This window comes from Mastigoproctus giganteus, chromosome 9 (genome assembly GCF_048544385.1).
Source record: "Mastigoproctus giganteus isolate SK-2022 chromosome 9, ASM4854438v1, whole genome shotgun sequence".
In the NCBI taxonomy this organism is placed as follows: domain Eukaryota; kingdom Metazoa; phylum Arthropoda; class Arachnida; order Uropygi; family Thelyphonidae; genus Mastigoproctus; species Mastigoproctus giganteus.
Window position 1 is genome coordinate 146,349,812 of NC_143583.1, and position 18,968 is coordinate 146,368,779.

Consider the following 18,968-nt stretch of genomic DNA (forward strand, 5'->3'; position numbering starts at 1 on the left):
TCAAAAATGCTTTTACTAATTTTTTTTAAAAATTAGTTATAGAGAGACTAACACTTCGTTATATGGGGTTAATTTTATATGTAATTTCGTTTCAAGGTGCAATGTTTCGCGAAACAATCCATAATATAGAGAAATTCATTAATTAGAAGTTCGTAACAGAGAAATTCCACTGTATTTTGTTTAAAATAATATTGACTTATTTTCCTTATATGTATTATTTTTTCCCCATGCTTCTCTCTTTTCTTTCTACTTGCTTCTCTTATCTCCACAACCTTTATTTCTCTTATCTTTACAACTTTGTTTACTTACTTATTACACTACTATGGTCATTAGGTCCATTCTGACTATCAATTGCCTCTGTCCATAAATAATTTCCTTTTTCTTACTCTTTCTTCTAACATATATATATATTTATATATATACAGGGTGTCTCAAAAATATTGGTACAAACGTTTAGAGGAGGTAGATAACATCTAAAGGAATGTGAATCACATAGGAACCCATAACCGGAAACGTCACGGGAAAGTAGTAGCACGGGCACAAGGAAATGACACAAGACAATAATTAGTGGCAAACATTTATTTGACATAATATTAACAATGGAGTACAAGATGGATGCATTTCATGATGTTACAGATGCTCGAAGGTTCCACCATAAGACGCGATTGCATGTGTGACACCGAAGCAGCATGGATTGGTGGACACGGTCGAACGCACCTGCAGTTTCTTTCACAGTAGCAGCAGCGCAGACGAGTCTTGCCACTAGATCCATTTCCGTCTCCACAGGCGATTCATACACGATAGATTTGAGGGCCCCCACAGAAAGAAATCAAGGCTCAATAAATCAGGTGAGCGTGGGGGCCAGGCAACGGGTCCACCACGGCCAATCCATCGACTCCCAAAACGCCTGTTCAAATGGTCACAAACACAACACACCTTCCATAATGGGCAGGTGCCCCGTCATGTTGAAACCAAATGTTGCATCTCACATTTGCTGGAACATCGTCAAGTAACCCTGGTAGAACTTGTTCAAGAAAGATCCAATATTTAGCAGAGTTCATGCGGGATGGTAACAGGTATGGGCCGACTAAGCAGTCACTGACCATACCTGCCCACACATTTATTGCGAAGAGATGTTGTGCCGCATGGGGGTGCACACCGTGTGGCCCCTCTGCTAATCCATACACTAGGTGCATGTCTGCCAGCTCACAGTTCGTATATCGATGCATGCTCTTCGTGCGGCGACTACTGCTTGAATGAGTAAACCAGAAATTTTCCCTCTTGTGAACTGATGAACAGCACCGCGTAGCGACTTACAGTGACGTTTCCGGTTATGGGTTCCTACGCGATTCACAGTACTTTAGATGTTACTTACCTCCCCTAAATGTTTGTACCAATATTTTTGAGACACCCTGTGTGTGTGTGTGTGTGTGTGTGTGTATATAATTAACATATATAGTATAAATTTTACTTATGGATAGAAATCACATAACATCCTTTCCCAATTATCTTAAAACATCTTAATTTATTCTTTTGAGATAGACAGAAAGCATCAATTAATAAAAACCAAAAAGGTTTTAGACTTGTTAAGCTAGGGAAGCTTATGTCAGTAACAATTTGAATATTAGATAGTTTTCTTATTTAAATTTAATACTTAAATTCAAATGAATGGTGTGACTGATTGCACTGAACTGTGTTTACCAAACATGCAGGCTACTCTCACTTACATTGTTCTGTTTTTAATATTGCTTTATTTCAGGTGATATGGTAAGTGAAAGTCAACTGAGTTTCACAAACATGCATTTCATAAATAAAGGAGAAGATCCCTAACATACATCTTGCATACATCTAGCTAAACTTACCAACTTAGAAAAGAGTAGGCTCACAATTGAAGTCTAGACAAAACAAAGCTGTCAAGTGATTTTCAAAATTACACACTATCATGCAGTTTAGTTATCAACAAATTATCTAATCATATCATAGCATGAGTCTGAATGATAGCTAGAGGATAAGGTGAAATTGCCATGATTGCATAAATTTGCAATGGCAATATCAAAGTTCAATGAAGCAGGTTTTTCTCCAATGTAAAGTTCTCAGGACCATGATTTATGAGGTTTTACTATATATGTATGAATAGCTACATACTCTGACCTGATATCAAGTAAACTCATTTGTGAACATGGCAAACAAGCATGAAAATCCATGTATTTCAAAATAAAAAATTAAGTTTAACATATATTTTCAAAACATAAAATTCATTACCTTATCAATGTGTTCACCTTCTGTACATCAATGTTATACAGCTTCTTTACTGCATTTTTGATCTGTGGTTTATTGGCTCTCAGATGTACAATGAAAACAAGCGTATTGTTGTCTTCTATTTTTTTCATAGCAGACTCAGTTGTGAGAGGATGTTTAATAATTGAATACTGGTCTAGCCTATAACAAAAAATTATCTAATATGAAAATTTGCTTTTTCACTGCACAAGTGCAACTGAAAATATATTTTTCAATCAAAATTTGCATATCTCCTTTAATAAACAGGAAAATTTCACAAAAGTCTATTATTCAAGAATTGATCAAATAAGGATTTTTTTTTTTTAAGAATTTAAAAAAGTTTCACTACCATTTTATCATACAGAATCACAGTATGTGCCAATTCTCTGGAATCAGAAAGTCACCTCCTTTCTGGATGCACTTATCAGGAACACTAACACCATCATTACTATCACATAATGCAAACCCACAAACAATTAACAGTGTGCATTTTTAAGTTCTGCTTAAACCACCCAGAAGGAATGGCAGGGTGGTTAATGAGAGTAATAAGGGCATACTACTACTATCACAAGACCTAGAAAAATTAAGCAGGTGGGCTGAGAAGTAACAAATGAAGTTTACCCTGCAGTGTCAGCACTGCAGCTGTGAGGTGTAACTCAACAATAACACACGTACGTTAATTGCTGGCTGACAGCAAAAAATCTGTTATTTTCTGCACCTTCCTAAATATAGACAATTTTTACACGGTATGGTTTGAATTTTTCTTTACCATTTTCCCAGTATTACAGTATGAGTGCAGCCAGGTAGTCTACTACACTAGTTGAATGATCACTGAATTATAACCACCTACCTAATACCGTGATGGGCCACCATTCATTCACATGGTTTGTATGTTTAGTGGTTTTATGGCACATCAGCATTCATTCACATCGATAACAGCCACTATTTACAGAGACGCTGACGCCATTAGATGTCAAAAGACATCTATAAGGATCTGCAGCCATACTGCCTGCAGATCCCTATGGATGTCTTGGCTTTCGATAGTGCCAGAAAAGATGGTTGCATATCCATACACCTCACTTCTTCCAAAGCATCATATAGGTATTCAACTGGATCAAGGTCAGGCAAATCAAGATGGGTGATATCTTCACTGGCTTCCTCAAACCATTTGTGCACAGTGTGAGCTCAATGACACAGCACATGGTCTCCTACAAGCTGCTGACAGACCTCACATGTAAAACATTGTCCATACACACCAGGGGTCCTAGTTCTTGCCAGGAAACGATGCCTCATATTAAGCACCCACCACCACATACCTGGATAGTGGACAACATTTACAATTGGTCTAATCCATCAGCATTGTTGCACCAAGTATTTGGACTCATCCGACCAGCACACTCATTACCAGTCCTCCAGTGTCAACCAACATGTTGATACAACATCATTCACCATCAATGATGATGATCAACAGTGAGAAGAGGCTATCTCTTGGGTCGTCCACCACAGAACGCATATGTCCGAATATGTGGTGCATTGACAGTTGGAATATTGTTTTTGCATACTCCATAATATCTATTCATTTGTCAGCAAACTGAGCAGGGTTATCAACAATTAACCCATTTATGTTCTTGTTTATACTCTGGCACTACCACAAGGTCAGTGGAGTTTACAATAAATCAATCAATACAAATGTTAATCATATTTAGCAACGGCCCACTCAAAGAGCCTGTGCTACTGCACTCTCGCTCCTGATAACTCGGCTATATCAGTGGCCTAGTACAATTAAATCCGTTCCTACTATTAATAAAAATGCATAGAAGTCTGCTGCTATTCTTTGTCAGAGACATCTCATAATCTGCCTTGGCTTGCCTAACTCACCTTGTGACTTGATTACAGACTAATTTATGTCTACCATAGGCTTCTGTATCACCTGATACAGAAGCCTATGGTAGATATAAATTAGTGCATCCCATGCACTTTTCTTCTCTGTCAAGTTTCATCTGACATCCATTCAGGCCTATACCTTGAAGAGTATTTCTTAGTTGATATAAAAAGCCTATTAGCATCTGTGATTACTTCCCTGAATGCTTCCCATTTAGAACTTGCTGTTGGTAACATCATCAGTTGGTCCTAATTCATAGAATTTAAAAAATTTCTGAGATCACTCTAGTCACTCTTACAAAACCAAAAGCCTTTCCCTTTACACATAACAATAGTTATGTTTTTAATAAAATTCCACATTAGTACAGTTAATCACTATCCAGCAGGTATTTTACCTGCAGATTCTTAATGCATGAAGGATCACTGCTGATAACCAGATCAAGAGTACTGCTTCTTGTTGTTGCCTCTCTAACATGCTGCTCTAGAAAATAGTCATCCAGTCTTTTTAGTGTGTGAGTGACCAACTCACAAATTCCAGTCAACGTCTGGATAGTTAAAATCCTCCATTGTAAGACATTCTGATTTAGTGGCTCACTATTTCTCTGTAAAGCTGTTTGGTATACTGATCATGGTAATTAGGCCTATGACACACTCCTACTCACAATTCTGTTTTACTAGTGCTTATATCACACCAAAATGACTTAACATTACACTAGTCACCCACGTCAACTGGATGCACTGCCTTAGATTTAATATGCTTCTTAACTAAGAGCATTAACCCCCCCTTCCTATCATGTCTGTCCTTTCTGTATACATTGTACTCTCCATATTCAAATTCTGCATCCCTTAATATCTGAGTGACACCATGTCTCTGATATCCCAACGGTGTCTGCATTTGAAGTCTTGAACAGTACTTCAAATTCATCAATTTTATTTACTACTCTTGCATGTAGCATTGGTCTACATGCAAGTATATAGGTATCTGTTCTTACTCTTAGTTAACCTAACACAGCCCATGTACATACTTATTCCATGGTAAACACAGTCCGAAATGCCCAACAAATTGCTTTCCAGGTTGCTGCATGTTGGAAAACTGCTAGCTAAACAATAGCCACCTGTGGCTATTGTTTAGCTAGCAGTTTTCCAACCCAGAATAAAATATTTTGGGTTGGAAATGCATACAATATAAAAGCATTAAAAGTACACTACAATAAAACAAAAACACAAATGTACAGAACTCTTTGGCTGCAGACTGTCAACTAAACTAGTATATATGTGACTAGCAATGGTTTATATATGTACAAGCATGATGTATGGCTCAATGTGTATGCAAACAAGTCATGGAAGAGAAGAAAGTAACATTCTAAATATTAAAAGAGAAGAGATGAATGGAGAACAGACAAAATAAGGATCTGGGAAGTGCAGGAAGGGAAAGGGAATAAATAGAGGTGGTGGATGGCACGGGCATCTGCTGACATCATGTAACACCAGAGGTTCAAATGCAAGGTGCATGCATGTACCATGGTCTCTATTAATTGTATCGTTGGTGGCACTAATGTATGCAAATTCCAAAGAGTAGCAGATTTTAAAGTTATACACATCATCTATCATGTGGGCATAACTTATCTAAAGGTTAATGGTAGCTATGCATTACTAGTAACCCATCTGCTAGTGATGCAAAGTTACCTATAAGTTTCCAAACTTGTATGCAGTATTCAACATGTGGTCTAACACACTTTATACAATGGAATAATGTCTTTTTCCTGCTTGTAATGTTCCTGTATACTAGCTAACTTCTGTGTGCTATTCTAGCAATCTGAATGCACTGCTAAGAGTTCATGACACTTTATAATTATCCTTGGGTCTTTTTTCATTATCATCTACCTTGAGTTTGGTGCTATCCAAATACAGTAGAGTAAGACCCCCGTATCCGCGGGGGATACGTTCCAAGACCTACTGTGGCTGGCTGAAACTGCGGATATAAGCAAACACTGCTGACCCCATATATAACGTGATTTTCTTGTACATACATACATATAATAAAGTTTAATTGATAAATTATAATAAAGTTTAATTGATAGTAAGTCATTACCAACATTAAATACGGTGATAATAAAGTACAGCAGACTCTCGATTTATCGGGATTGGATTAACCGGGACACTTCAAGACTACAAATTCAAAAAAAAAAAAAAAAAAAAAAAATCAACCAGAAATCATAAAATTCAAGTAGTAACTTCAATAGGTATAAACAGATATTTTGCAAGTCATAAATAAACGAGAACCGGCGTTATAAACTGTCATTGGGAGATTAGTGTACCTATTATCTTGCAACCCCCACTATCTTTACACCTACAAAAGAAAAGAAAAAAAAAAGGGGAGACCAAATGTTTAGTTTGATTTAGTGCATCACATTGATTGTTGTGTTCCATCGCACTGCAAAAGAACAAATTTTGTTTCATTTATGTCAGGGATAGTGGAATTTTTTTTTTTTTTTTTTTTATAGTAACTATTTTTTTTTTGTTTAGAAATCACAAAAATGATGGACAAACGCAAGAGTTGTGCTTTCAAATTAAACAAAAACTTGAAAGTATTCAAAAAGTTTGAAAATGGTGCATCCGTTAAATCTCTAAAGCACCATTATAATGTTGGTGACCAAACCATACGCAACATCATAAAAAATAAAGGGAAGCACGAGTAGTAAGTGTTAAGTTTTTTTCATTTTTTTCCTGTGGCAAACCGCGGGTAACTAAATCAGCGGATACGATGGGCACAACCGCATATTGTTTATCAATGTTATATATCAAATGTCATTTTTCGGCCCTTAACTTATCTAGATCTTGAAGTGGCAAACCTTTCTAATGTTCTTAATCACTGCACTTTGTATTATTAGCAAACTCAGACATCAAACTTAAAATAATAATTAAAATTGAAACATTATTTCAAAAAAGGGCAGCCATTTATAACCACTCTCTCCAACAGCTTAATTATCTCTATCCATGGCAGTAACGTGTCCCTAATGCCATTGATTTAATTTGTACAAATCATTCATGCAAAACAACATTGAAATGTAAAATTCAATATTATTTTTTGCATCTAGCTCCTGTGAAAACTTCAGTAATAACCAGCTAAGCAGACTGGTCATGCATCATCTCTTCCTTAACAAATCCATGCTGTGATTGACATAGCTTCATTCCACTGAGAGGATTCTGAAACTAACAACTTGTTTAACAATGGATTCCATAATCTTCCGTGGCACAGATCTGAAACTCATGGTTGTAATTACCCACTTTACCAGAGTGGATGAACAATAAAATATTTCAAACAGGTAGCCCATATGCAGCCAAGGTTGATTAACATTATAAGTGTGGCATGCAAATCCTTGAGTTTGATGTTACATCCTTGTATATATTTTATAATACTTGGTTAAAGAATAAAACTGCATTAAATTGACAATATTTCATAAGAAAAAAATAAACAGAATTGCAGAAAAGTTGCATAAGGCACAGCATCTCATGACATGCTTGCACAACTCAGTAGTAGACTGATTAAGTATTATGACCCCCAATGCATCTACACTTATGTATGCTACAGTTATAAAACAGTTATGCCCATCCTCATAAATCAGACTTTGATAGTAAGAGAGGGTTTCTCAACCCAGTCACAAAAATATATGCAAAATTGCAGAGATGTTATCGGAAGTTTATGGGGAGAACCAATTAAAAATAGTGTTTTTAAGTAAGAAGGCTTCCACTAACTCATTAACAAATATCAAGCCAATAAAATTAAATAAATGCTATGCTTTAAACATTTTTGCAATTCTGTGGTATTTCAGATGCTACTTCTTTCATCAACTGTCACATCTGCCTGACCTTTTCTATTGTCAGGAAAATATATTGTACAAAAGTGGAATAGGACCCCAGGGTTCAAAAAAAAAAAAAAAAATCGCTTGTATGTCTTACAGGGGCAAAAATTCACAGAGCAGATATCTTTTATGAGCACAAAAGGTAATATTGTTGTACATGTTGGCAATGTGACATTAAGAATAGATCTGCAATGGCCTGAGGTTAATTCTGATTAACGTCAGGTCATTGCTGGGGAGACCAACACAGACAAAGATATCTTCCAGGATTATCTCATTATTAAAATTACTTAAATTTTTTCCCCCTCTATTTCTAAAAAAGATCCCCTCTTTAAAATTTTTATAATGGTGTAAAGTCTGAAAACAGAAAAGATGGGGGGGAACTGTCATATTTTACTTTAACTAAGGGGGTTTTGTCCTACTTTGCACTTTAATTATGGGGGTTCAAGGGCATGATTGTCCTGGGGAGGTTTTGTCCAGACACAAGAATATATACCAACCCAAGAGAGCCTCATTTGTATTTTATCAGCATGGCCCAACACCTGTAGGTAGAAGGAACTGATTTTGTAGTAATGAGATACACTTGAGCAAAGATGATGCAGGAGATTTTTGCCTATATCATTGAGGATACCTTAACAGTTCAGGGAACTGCCAGTTGGGAGGTGAGGGGTAATGTGGATACAAATTTATCTTATGATATGAGTAAAAGTAATACACTGATCTCAACTGTTATTTTTGCTGTATTGAGGCAAAAGCCTCAACATCTCTACCTGCTGTCATACAACTGAGAGTTAAAATTACTAAGAAAAATTACTTCACTATGAGGAAAGTTATACTGGAAAAAGTACAACATTAAAAGTTCAGTTCTTTTTGCAGATGTCTGTCTGAATGAAGTGTATTCCATTAGTTTGACCATACATTTATAAAAATATAAATGTATAGTCATATATTTATAAAAAAAGTTTGAAATTGGAGGGAAAGATGTATGAAATAACAAAATTTTTAGATGACATACACATGGCAAGATATATCCAGCTGCTTAACAATGCATGTAGTAGTGGCATGTGATGCAAGAAAGCAAATGTATGAGCTTATGCAGCATCAGCCAAAAAAAAAAACACACCATTCCCTCCAAATGCCTGTCCAGTTCCTCCTTAAATTTATTCAACCTATCAACTTCCACAACGACAGATGGAAGTTTGTTCCAGCAATTAACCACCCGCTGGCTAAAGGAAAATTTCCGCACATCTATTCTACATCTGTCTTTTCTTAATTTGAATTCATGCCCCCTTAGATTCGTAATCTGAACAAGTGGAAGGATCCCACCAGAATTCAGCGTGCTCACCCATTATTAAAATGTAGCCTTAGCAGTGCCCCCCCCTCCCTGTATACATACTACTTAAAAATATATTTATATATAATCATGATTACATAAAACAAAAAGTATTCACTCTCTACCTTGGTCTGCGTGGCACACTTTTGCGAGGATATTTTGGTTTCCTTGGCAGTTCAAGAGTATGTGGCCTCCTGAAGCGCACAGTAGTTCTAATCTTCCTTCTTCTAGTGCCATGAGCTCCCTTCAGTATCTTTTTTTTTACAGCTAAAGCTTTAGCCTTTGCTTTTGCCACAGGGGTAGAGTCCTTCTTCCCTTTAAGCACCTTTTCTGGTACCTTGGCAGCAGCCTTGGGTAATGATGGCTTCTTTTCAACTTTCTCCAATGGCTTTGTTTCTAATTTCTCTGCTTTGGCTGCCCCTTTAGCAGCTGAAAGATAAATAAATAAAAATTGCTTATATTTAAATGATCACAAAAGTATTGCATTCTATTTTTGTTTACCCTCCCCATAAATTCCATATTAGGCCAGAAAAATGTATTTGTGAAAGACAAATACATTTTTCTCTTTCACATGTCTGGCAACACAACCAGTAAATACTACAATCCATATCAACATTCAGTTTTCAATTAATCTTCAAAGCATTACAAAAACAAATCCAAAAAAAATATATGTGTAAGGTCACCAACTGGTAGATCGCCAACAATTTTAAGAACTGTGAGTGATTTGGACCAAAAGAATAATTTTGTTTTGCATAAAGTAATTATTTTAATTTTGCACGAATGTTGGTTTTCTTAATTTATCATAGGACATTTAAAAAAGCTATCCTAAGTTATATTAAACACACTTCTTGTTCTATAATAAAAGGAAATAAAAATTTGTCATAATATTTACTTTATAGTTCATTAATTTAACATATTAAATTGTGTTCAATAAATAATTTAATAGTCCCTGGTCACATTCATTAGCTTATTTTTAAATTTAACTAGAGATTTTGTAAGTTACAACTTTCAACCTTGTAATTTTTTTTTTACAGACTTTGTAAGTTACAATTTGTAAGATACAATTTACAAGTTAATATTTATAGAGCTTTTATATAGATGATTTGGTACAAATATCAGATCACTAACTAGTAGTGTAGTGCACAGCTCAAAGGTTCTAATCATGTAGGTTGTCATAGAAATTTATTTCTCGTAAGACTAACTATTTTAAAATTCTATGAGCATAATACATATAATGTAAACTGGATAGTGTAATACATATTATTGCATTTAGGTAACTATTAGTTTAGCACAGTATTCTCAAATTAAATTGAATTTAACAGAAATCATGCCTCAGACAGGTTCTCAAAATAGGAGTGCTGTTGGCTTGGGAAAGAACTGAAGGAGCAGTTCTCCTATGAATCACAGCATTACAAAAATATACTGCTTATGCAATGTTTGTGGATCCATCTAGAATGGGACATAACAAAGCCAAAGGGGATATCTTTGTGTGTGTTCAGTGCAGTGTGAGAATATTAGGCACAAACTAAGCATTCTGATGGGTATTTACAGGAGTCTGAAGAATGGGGTGGATGCTCTTGATGGAATTAAAATGGGGGCCCATAAATGCCCAACTCAATGGTACATCAGGCATTGTGAAAACTCCCTGTAGACAGGTTAGTAATCTATAACTGGATTACTCACTGGTCTACAAGATTTCACAAAATACTGTTGTTTTCTATGTTCATGGGATAGTTGTACAAGAGAGAAAAACATTACACTGGGTAGCAGTGGAAAGGAGGGAGGAATTTTTACCAATATAAAAAATATGTTCCACTGGTTGAAACAAAAAAATTCTTCCACCTTTGTATATAAAGCTTGGGTTGATGAAAATTCTAAAGACGGAAGTAGTTCTATCACCTAAAGGAAGTGTTTCCCAGTTTAACAGATGCAAAACTGAAAAAGAAATTTTCATTTAGCCTCAAATAAAGAAACTCCTCAAAGAAGAAGTATTTGAAACAAAGCTACAGATTACTGAACTAGAAGCTTGGTGATCATTTAAAGCAGTGGTGCACAGATTTTTTGGAAGTAGAAAAAAAGATAATTATGAATCTCTAGTATCAACTTTACTGAATGTTGTTGACAATCATTGACAATTCATTTTCTTCATTTCATCTCAGTGTTTCTCCCCCAAAATTTGGGAGCTGCAAGGGGAACACTTTCAGGACACAAACAACGGAAAAGTGGTACTAAGATCACTGAGATATTGCAACAATATCTCAGTGAGATATTGCAACAGTGGAAGATTATTGCTGGTTTCTTAAAAAGGAAAAGCAAAATGAACTAAAAAAAAAAAAACTCTTAGGTGGCAAACATTTCTAAAGAAGTAGAATATATATGGTATGTTATATGTTTGATGAAAGTATTTTAAAATGAATGACTCATATTTAAGAAGCATGTGTATTATTGTATATTTGAAATCAGTCATTCCTTAAGTTACTAAAATTTCTGTGGAGACATTAAAAGACAATTTTAGTATTTTTTTTGGGGTCAGCAGATCAACTTCCTTCAGAATCTGCTTTTGCTCCAAAGGTATAAAAAAAAAAAAATTGTTGTTGGCCAGTGTAATTTGCATAACTTTTACTTAAATTTATTCAAACTACACACTTCCACAACACTGGATGGAAGTTTGTTCCAACAATCAATTGCCCTCTAGCTGAAAGCAAATTTTTGCACATCTGTCCTACAATTATCCTTTTTTCAATTTAAAAATGTTTCCTTATGTGTGTTGTCTGAGCAAGAGTTAGAATGTCATCCACATTTAATTTTCTCAATCAATTTAAAACCTTAGATCAGAGGTTCCCAAACTTTCTTGGTTCACAGCACCCATAGTGTCCCAGTAATTTTTTTCAGGGCACCCCTAGGCCAAAAGAAATACCTAACACAGTGGTTTGCGACCTTTTAATATATACCTATATAATAATTTTATTCTTTATATAGAGGTACTAAATAAAGATCAATTATAGATCACCACAAAATTAAAAAGATACGGTACAATGGATACCATACACCTTTTTATAATGAAATAAATATACAAATTAAAAAAAATAATAATAATAACTTTAAGTAACTTAAACCCAAATTACACGGCACCCCGGTTGAAAACCACTGCCTTAGACTTCAATCGAATCTCCCTGCAGGTGTCTAGTTTTCAGATGTTACAATTTGCATAAATTAAGTTTTATTTGGTAATGACACCCTTGACTCCACGTAATCTGTTGCTCTTCTCGACACACCAATTGACAGATCCACATCCTTCTTGAAATGTGACTCAAGACCTGCATGCAGTACTCAAGATGAGGCCTAACAATTCCTAATAGGCTATAACAGGACAATGACCTCCTCATCCCTGCTCACAAAATCTCTTAACAGAAGAATCATTCTTTGAACAGACATTCCTTTCATACAGAGTTCTTTTATGTGCTGCTGGCTTTCTAGCTTTTCCTAACCAACCGTACAATTTTGTCAGACATTGCCCCACATTCATGTTGTCTATGGAACTCCATTTTCTTCCATTTCTATTTTTATGTTGTAACAAAATTGAGCCTGCTCGCCTAAACTTATTCACCAAAAGTTACTGTTCACCTGGTTACTGAATCATTATAGAACAGCTTGGAAACATCTGCATACGATTTTCACACTGGGTCCACTAGCTTGGCCTACTCCATATGAATGGAAATAATGCTCTACACTAAAAGCCTTATCTCCAACAGTTAGTACCATCACCAGACAACAACCATCACAGTGTGAAGTAGTTTCCAGTGCTATGGCTCTTAACAATGTTTCTTCTCTATGGCAATTCAGTGTTTCTCAGCTATAACCAAGGTCAGACTAATATAACATGTTCAGTGTCTCAGCACCAACAGCTAACACAGGGTTACTAAACTTTGGTATGCTTTTTTTTTTATTCCGTTCTGTATAAATGTAGGGTCTGATTATGACCAACATAAGTAAGCCAGATTATGTTTCTAAACAAATTCTAATCTAATATAATATAATCTTTTTGTTAATTAAGCCATTTTATTTTTACTAAACCACAAACCAGAAACATGTCCAGAAATAACAGTAAATAGGGCATACTTACATTATACCGGGTATATCAATGTGCCTGACGTCATTCCTGCAAATCTAGGTTTAGTGTATTGTGACACTTATACATAGATTGGGAAAACACTTCTGCAGCAAATCAGTTTGGATTTAATATAATAGCATATGAAGGAAACCATTGTATTACGCTTGATAACGTAAAATTATCAAATAAAAAACCATTGTATTATGCTAGTAAAAGTAAAATTATGAAAATTAAAAAAAATAATAAAATAAGTCTTTACAATCTGATACCTCTTCCAACTAATTGCGAGTAGTAGTGATTGACATACCTAGCCCGCTATCGTTAGTCTTAATCCCCCATTTGCTGCTGTTTTAAACAGCGGCAAATGTAAATAATACATAAAAAAATAAACACCCAAGACTAACAGATCATGCGTAAAACAGTTTTCATAATCTATTGTATACAAAATTATGGATACACTGTTTTTTGCTTGAATCCATTTTGAATTGGTGATTTAAACTAACATAACATTCTTTAAGTAGTTCAAAACGAAAATCTATTAAAAAGAATAATTCAGTGCCAAGAGAGAAAAGTGTGTTTTCTCAATTTATGTATAAGTGACACGATACACTAAACCTAGATTTGCAAGAATGAAGTCCGGCACATTATATACCCCGTATTTACGGCAAGTATGACATAAATATTAATTAAAGATTTAATTACTCTGGGCATATTTTTTTTCCATTTCTTTTTAATTTTTGACAAATGGACAATAAGTCCAAGAAAAAGAGATATTCAACAAAATGAATTTTACAATATAACAACATAAGTTATATCACTGTCTAGGAGAGTTAATAATGTTAAAATTTTGACTAGAATAAAATGAACATTGAAGGCAAATACTTTACCACAAAATTAAAAATAAAAAAGTGTTGTTTAAATAAAAACTTAATCACTATTTACAAAATATGAACATATTTATGAAATGTCAAGTTTCACAGTAAAATAATACGGAGCAAACAGCTGAGATGAGTTTGAGTTTACACAGTTTGTATGACCAGGCTGACAGTAACAAGCAAACTGATGGAAACATTCCTTTAATATTAACAACTCAACAAATTCAGGAGAGAAGCTTGAGGTTCTAAAAGATTTTTGGGAATTATGAATGATTTTTAAAAAAAAAAGTATAGGTATGAAATGATAAATACAAAATAGCTTTATACTTCAAACAATAACTTGTCTTTTAAGAAAGAAGAGGTGAAAAATTCTGAACGAAAGTAGAAGAAATGGAGGCATATTTCTTACTCTTATTACCATAACAGCTTATTATTTACTAGTTCCCTGACTCCCCCCCCCCAGCAGTCCTTGAAATCCCCATAATTTTACTTTCTAGGCTGCTGCTCGTTCCAATAGAAGCAGTGCAAGAATCACTTTCATCCCCAGCTGCAGCTAATGTTAATCTATTAGTCTGTGTATCCCCCCCACCAAGCTAGCAGTTTTCTGACCCACCTAACACTGCCTCGATAGCATCAGCAAATATTCTTACACCCTTTCTATTTAAGTGTATTCTATCCTTGTAGCAGCAGTCTCTCCTTTTAATAAGCACAAACCATGCTGAAAAAAAATTCTACCCCATGCACCTTGCACAATCTCTCCAGGGTGGCTGATTGTTGGAATAAGTGTCACCAACCTTTCCACACATCTATCCTTACTCAACTTAACTTTATGCACTTGTGTAATGTGAGCAAAAAGGATGGCATCAGCATTGGTCTTACCCAATCCATTCAAAATCTTAAACACCTGAATAATATCCCTACAAGTGCCTAGTTCCCAGATGCTTCAATTAGTAGAAACTAAAGCATATCCTCGTTTGTTCCCCTCACCAATCTTGTTGCTCTTCTCTACATCCATTCCAGATAAGTCTCCCCCTAAAATGAGGTCCCAAGATGAATTATTGCCTTATACAATGGGAAAATCACACTCTTAATCCTGCTGGAAGAATTCCTATATATCATGACAAATCCCCCACGAGCTGTCCTAGCATTCCATCTGAACTGCTCCAAGAACTTAGTGTCTAACTGCACGATTACCTCTCCAGGTCTTTTCATTCACCGTTACTCTGAGTGTGGTACAACCCAGTATGTTATTCTGGAACTGCTGCTCCCCCATATGCAGTACTTTGAATTTGTCAATGTCAAACTTCAGTTGCCACTTCTCAGCCCACCAATCTAATTTTTCTAGATATTGTTGTAGTAGCACACTCTGATTACTGTCATTAACCATCCTGCCAACCTTCGTATCATCTGTAAACTTATACATTAAGCCTGATATGCCTTTATCAATAACATTAATAAATACAGAACATTACAATGGGCCCAGCACTGAATCCTCAGGAATGCCACTAATGAATAGTAAAACAACAAGTGTCCACTGATAGATAACCATTGTCTTCTCCTACCCTCCCATCCCTAGCAGTAACCCACACAGCCCCAATTTATATAATAGTCTTTTACATGGAGTGTCTTGCTTATCTGAAATCAAAGTACTACACGTAAAAAAAAAAAAATTTTTTTCCTACTAATTCCTTTGTTACTACGTTATGGTATCCAATTACTTGGTCAAAAATCCATTCTGTGACTGCATTCCTGTCTACATAGTCCTGCATCACATCTTTAACTACTGACTGCATAATTTTCTCTGGAATAGATGTCAAACTAACAGGCCTGTAATTACTCATTTGTGAATGTCACCCTTTGATCCCCTTTGTGAATTGGAGATAGATCTCCAGTATATAGAACCTCCCCTGAATCCCAGGATGCTCTCATAATTATGGCTAAAGATTTGCTTAATTCTTTTGTTGCCCCGCCTTAATTTTTAAATTAAGGGAGACAGCAAATGGTCTGGTAAAGGAAAAACCAAGTTTAAACTAAGCTGGTTAGCTCTTCTGATAATCACTCATGAAATGGATATAGGAAATAGATTTCAGCAAAGCATTTGACATAGTCTGTCTTGAGGGATTACTGTAGAATCACCAACCTTAAGCATCTGATTAATGGTTATTATTCTGACTGGGCTAACATAAGATGACTTGGTCCACTGTTGTTTTTGATTTTCTTAGTTGATATCAACTAAGAAAATCAAAAAAACAAAAAGGGATACAGGGCTTGATATCAAAATTTACACATGATGTCAAGGTCAGTAGAGTAGTTAATGCTCAGGACCAAAGTAGCTTCTTCAGGATGATGTGGGCAGATTTTGGGGATGAAAAGTGGCTGCTCAGATGTTTTAATGCAGCAGAATGCAAATTCTTACACTTGGGTAACAGCAATCCAAAAATAACTTACACATTTGATGAAGAAAGGGATTTGGAAGTTACACTACAGTCAAAGATAAAGTTCTCTGAGCACCATAGACAGGCAAGTCTGTAGTGTCCTATTGATAATTTATTGAACATTTGCTTGTAGAAATAGGGAGGTCATATTCCCACTGTATAAAGCAATTGTAAGACTGCACTTGGAATACCATATTCAACTATGGAGACAACACACCTTAAAAAAAAAGGGGGGGCGGACAACTTACCTGGTCAGATTAGCAAAAAGGGCATCCATGAGGTCTTCAAATATGCAACTATAGAGCTTGAAAAGTACCAAGGAGACGCAATTGAGGTGAAAGTGAAATAAATCAGATCTGATGGCCTTTTAAACAGAATTATATTTGATGGGCCATTTCCAACTGGTGTTAACAGTATGGTAAAATTTTCAGTTATAAATGATTCCAGCCCTAGGGGCCATAAATTCAAATTACAAAAAGGATTCAGATCAGACTGCAAGTTTTTTTTTTTTTTTTTTTAGCCAGTGCATTATTAATTACTGGAATAAGTTTACCTCGATGGGCAGTTAAGCTGAGCCCTTGGGGAAATTCAAAGTTAGATGGATAACCAACATCAGAAGGAAATCAGTCACGTAATTTATTTCATTATCTTTTCTATTCTGTTGGCTGTTACAGCAAAATCCCTAGGCTTCAGTGCCATATGGCTAATACATTAAACGAACCAGTTACAACTGCGCAAAGAACTGACATTTACAAAGAACTGAACTGACTTAGGCCGTTGAAACCCGAGATTATCCAAGTCTCGAAAATTGGTTCAACCGATGCAGTATTAGGACATGGAATCCTGTCAATCTAGTCACTTCAATCTTACAAGGCATGGTGTGGCAAAGCAACGAACTGTTAAACCCAAAATTATTCTACTATTCACAATCTAGCATCTGTGAACAAAATCGCCACAATGGTAACGATTTTGTTCACAGATGTTTCAAAACATACAAAAGAAATCACTCCTACCCCAAGCATACCACGAGGTCACTACACGTTGCACACAAGCGCCATTTTAAGGGGAGACTGAAAAAGTATTTTAAATAAATTTTCAGGTTAGCAATTCATCGAACTGCAAAAGAACATGAATGAAAAATAAATACTGTGAATAAATAATGAGTAACAAGGCACAATTTGATTTTAAATATTTCATTTTACCTGGCCCAGACTTCTTAGACTTTGGAGGCATGACTTCTCCTACAAAGAAAAGATTATTAAAATATTGAACGCCACCTATAATGGAAAATCTTCAACCATTACCATATAAGCCACCTATTATCGAAATTCACACATTACATGAAAAAAAAAATACTGTATGTACTCTACATGAATATATAATTAATCAGAATTTCGTAAAATATATTAGCGATACACAGTGGCAGAAAAAAATAAGCTTAGATAATAGTATTATTATTATTATTATTATTATTATTATAATTAGCCATATGGTGCAAGGAAGCCTGAGGCTTAAAAAAAAAAAAAAAAAAAAAATTCTGAATCATCCCAGAGAAAGGAAGAGAACTAGAAGGGAATCACCAAGAAAGAGAATAATGATGATATCCAGCCCAGGATCCTGGGAGTGCCAGGCCCATAATAATTAATTTTTATAAAAAACAACCAGGTAACGAACTTCCCTAACTAAATTACTTCTTTTTTTCCCTTCTGGTTACAAATACTATATTCATCCCAGGGGTCCACATCTGGTTATTATTATTATTATTATTATTATTATTATTATTATTATTATTATTATTATTATTGCTCTTATATTATTTCTCCGTGATTGGGGTTCCACCTCGTGACGGGTATTGCTACCAAGTACACAGGGTGGTTGTTGTTGTTATGTCCGATGTTACTGTTGGTCGCGGAACTCTCTGACAATCCTACAGGTGTTCAGGATTACGACTTTCTGAAGTTCCTTCTAGGCGTTTCCTGAGAGACCTATTGCTGCTAGTCTGTTATGCACGGTCTTTAGCACCATACCTGTGGTTGACACGATGATCGGGATGGTCGTTACTTGTTGCATATGACACATATCTTTGATCTCCTGTCTTAGGTTCGTGTACTTCCTGATTTTTCCCCCATGGGTTTTCTGCAGGTTGCCAGTGTTGGGAACGACTATGTCAATTAGATAGGCAGCCTTTTCCTTCTT

The 18,968-nt window shown here is 35.4% G+C and overlaps 1 protein-coding gene across 1 annotated transcript in view; it reads right to left on the bottom strand.

Annotated features, from left to right (window-relative positions):
• Positions 1 to 18,088, bottom strand: part of RpL23A (ribosomal protein L23A) — a 30,413-nt gene extending 12,325 nt beyond the window's left edge. The window contains exons 1-3 of the mRNA XM_090381866.1: positions 17,975 to 18,088; positions 9,477 to 9,780; positions 2,263 to 2,439 (exon numbers count right to left, since the gene is read on the bottom strand). Coding sequence (XP_090237992.1) covers positions 2,263 to 2,439; positions 9,477 to 9,780; positions 17,975 to 18,005 — 512 coding nt within the window. The 5' untranslated portion in view covers positions 18,006 to 18,088. The remainder of the gene's footprint in view (positions 1 to 2,262; positions 2,440 to 9,476; positions 9,781 to 17,974) is intronic.
• Between the last annotated feature and the right edge of the window lie 880 nt (positions 18,089 to 18,968).